Source organism: Notothenia coriiceps, unplaced genomic scaffold (assembly GCF_000735185.1).
Source record: "Notothenia coriiceps isolate Sejong01 unplaced genomic scaffold, NC01 NC01_scaffold00035179, whole genome shotgun sequence".
NCBI classification, from domain to species: domain Eukaryota; kingdom Metazoa; phylum Chordata; class Actinopteri; order Perciformes; family Nototheniidae; genus Notothenia; species Notothenia coriiceps.
Genome location: NW_011367880.1, coordinates 1 through 2,992, shown reverse-complemented (window position 1 = coordinate 2,992; position 2,992 = coordinate 1). Strand labels below are relative to the sequence as shown.

General features: G+C 42.4%; 1 protein-coding gene across 1 annotated transcript; it reads right to left on the bottom strand.

Moving 5' to 3' along the window:
• Nucleotides 1-555: 555 nt before the first annotated feature.
• LOC104962640 (cytoplasmic dynein 2 heavy chain 1-like) lies at nt 556-2,986 on the bottom strand. The gene is made up of 7 exons (XM_010791092.1): nt 2,914-2,986; nt 2,557-2,688; nt 2,194-2,326; nt 1,739-1,946; nt 1,521-1,650; nt 1,062-1,217; nt 556-819 (listed from the first exon to the last, which is right to left on the bottom strand). The coding sequence occupies exons 1-7, from the start codon at nt 2,968-2,970 to the stop codon at nt 556-558; spliced, it is 1,080 nt and encodes a 359-aa protein (XP_010789394.1). The 5' UTR covers nt 2,971-2,986.
• Between the last annotated feature and the right edge of the window lie 6 nt (nt 2,987-2,992).

Genomic DNA, 2,992 nt, shown 5'->3' with positions numbered 1-2,992 from the left:
CACGCGCACACACACACACACACACACACACACACACACACACACACACACACACACACACACACACACACACACACACACACACACACACACACACACACACACACACACACACACACAAGTCTTATCCTGACATGTGAGTGCCTTTTACACAAAAGGTCAAGCCTTAAAAAAAAGATTTGATTTCAGTGTTGATTGTTTGCTTGTACTATTTATACTTTCTATACAATGCACACTGTGATCTTACGAATCCTTTTTAAAACAGACCAACATGAGGTTTGCAAAGAAGAGTGTCTATTTAAACTGTTAACATGGACTTCCACTTTATAAATAATATGCAACAACCATGGATGTGTTGTTAATGTGTGAATGTTAGATGAGTTATTCAGCAATCACATTTTCAAATAGTCTTTTCTGTTTTGATCCACATTGTGGGATTAAATGCAATGTTGTGTTTTTACCATGTGTCTCAATATACATAATATTGCCAGTATGTGTGCAAATGCCTGCTCAGTTTATGATGCATGTATGTAAATGTGTGTGCTCTGAGTGTAGTTACCCCTTTCCACAGCCCTCCGGCCCCACCACCATAAAGGGCTGCCTGTGCTGAGTGGTGAGCCACGGGGAGAAGCAGTGCAGACCCCTCTGCATGTCTGGGGTCTCAATAACAGGCAGTGTGTGTGAATGAGAGAGCTGTTCCAGCGAGAGACCGTCGGGACGATGAAATGTATAAGCAGCTAGATGTCCGCTCTCTGAGTCATAGTAGGTATCCAAAGGTCTTTTGGTGTCTGGTGGGCTTTCCCTGGCCCAGCTCAGCAACTATAGAAGTTCAAAGAAACAAGGGCAACAATTAAGCTTTTTTGAGCAGTGGCATAAGAGAAAAATTCCACCAGGTGCATATCCTGTATTTCTATTTGAATAATGACTCATCACTTTAGTTGTATGTAAGTTAGAGCTCAGAAACAAGATTTTAAGTTTGAGACATGATAACATTTCAATACTCAAAGTAAAGTGTTGTTATAGTTACATTCAGCCCATACAAAACACACAGGGGTCCTCACCTCTTTGGCCAGCTCCTGTCTTGTTTTGAAGTTCAGGTTTCCTCCCAAACCCCTGAGAAGACCAACGATAAACTGACCTCTCTCGGACACAGCATTAAGGTGTGACAGGCCATTGAACACTGTACCCACCAGACTAGTCTCCACCACAAAGTCATTCTAAAGGAGAGTAGAGAAGGACATACACAAGTTGCTTTCAAATTCAACTAAAAAAAACTAAATAGGGTAAAACATTTAGTTTAGTTTATGATTACTAAAGTCTGCTGATTTTTGTGATTTCATTTCACTCAGAACACACAATGTCCTTATAATGATCAATGGTCAGTATACATGGAGGCCTATCTTTTAGGGCCACCAAAATGTCCACTTTTGATATACACATAAAACATTGCTACACAGCAAAACTGTGTCAGCATTGTTTGTTTGAGTCAGTGTTAAGATGCAGTACAGAGTAAATGTTACCTGTTTGAGGACCCAGTCCAGGGCCCGTTGGAAGTAGTCTCCCAGCCAGCTTTCTAGATTACTGCGACAATCCTCTGGCTGTCCCTTCAACCACGACTTCACCAAGGCCCCTACATCAATGTCCTCATCACTGGAGTGGAGGAAAGTCAATATAAAAAACAACATGGAGAAGAGCTAGATGGCAAACCTGGAATTTGTAGATGCACAGTCCAACCAACCTGAGAAAGATCATTCCCATGCGGGAGATGGTGGCTGGTGAGGCGCAGCTAAGGTCGTGAGTCTCAAACAGGAAGTTAACATTGGGTCCAAACTGGATGCGTTCTCCACTAGGCATGGTCAGCAGCCGATTATCATCAAGCACAGAGTTGAGACTCTCAATCCACTCTGGGTCGATGTCGCCGTCGCACACAATCCATGAGCTCACCCCTAGAAAACACAAAAGCACATATACATATCTCTAACTCTAGATACATACAGTACATGAATCTCAGTACAGACAGTGAAGAGTACAAGAAACATACACACCTAAATGTTTACCTCATGCAGTCCTTGTAGAGTTTACTGGTTCACCCTGACTTTATCATTTAATATAGACTTTATGCAGTTATCTAAAGTCTGGGTTAGCAAAACAGATGATAAGTAACCTATTAGCGCTAATGGAGCGATGTCTTACCCTGTGGTTCTCTGACAACACTCCTGGCACTGTGTGTGAGGACGCCATCAGCCCATTCTCTGGTGTCCATGTCTATATGACCCAGCAGCTGTTGTCTGGGCATAGCTTTAGGATTCATTGTGTACTGCTTCACCTACAAAAACACAGCATAAAAGCATTAAAGATGGCACACAAGATAGGGACAATACTGACCTATAAACTCTTGAATAAATGCTTTAAATAATCGTTTATATGAAAAATAATAATGGATATTGTGTTAGTCTTACAAAATGTACATTTATAGCATTTTTGCAATTGTCATTTTAAATGTACAGCATGTATCAGTGAATGAACAACAGTGTAGGCGGTTTCCCTGTTACTCACCACTTTGCCTGTCTTGCTGAGAGCGGCCCTGAGCATCCTCCAGAGCGTAGACTTCCCCGCTCCACTTGGCCCAACGATGACTACACCCATGCGTTGTCTCAGCTGTTCATTCAGCTCCAATGCCTTCTTCAGCTACACAGAGATGGAAAAACAGTCAGTAATTCCTCTAGGGTTTTCCATCATCCTTCAAACAAACTATTCAACTGTCTCAAGTGAATACTTTTTGGGAGGAAAAAAAGTCTTTCCCAAAAACTGGTCAGAGTTCATGAAAATCAGGTGTATAATTGGCTAGTGCTTGGATGTCTTCACACACACACACACACACACACATACACACACACACACACACACACACACCTGGCCGGGAATAAGTTCGAGCCGTGCCTCCTTGTAGACTTGGTCCAGTGCTTGCATTAGACTCTGGTCCTCCACATCG

Excerpts from the sequence above, each read along its gene's own strand:
- LOC104962640 (XM_010791092.1), bottom strand. The coding sequence starts at position 2,970 with ATGCAAGCACTGGACCAAGTCTACAAGGAGGCACGGCTCGAACTTATT. Across the intron at positions 1,218-1,520 it reads TGGACTGGGTCCTCAAACAG|AATGACTTTGTGGTGGAGAC; the intron begins GTAACATTTACT and ends ACTCTCCTTTAG. Across the intron at positions 820-1,061 it reads GACAGGAGCTGGCCAAAGAG|TTGCTGAGCTGGGCCAGGGA; the intron begins GTGAGGACCCCT and ends GAACTTCTATAG.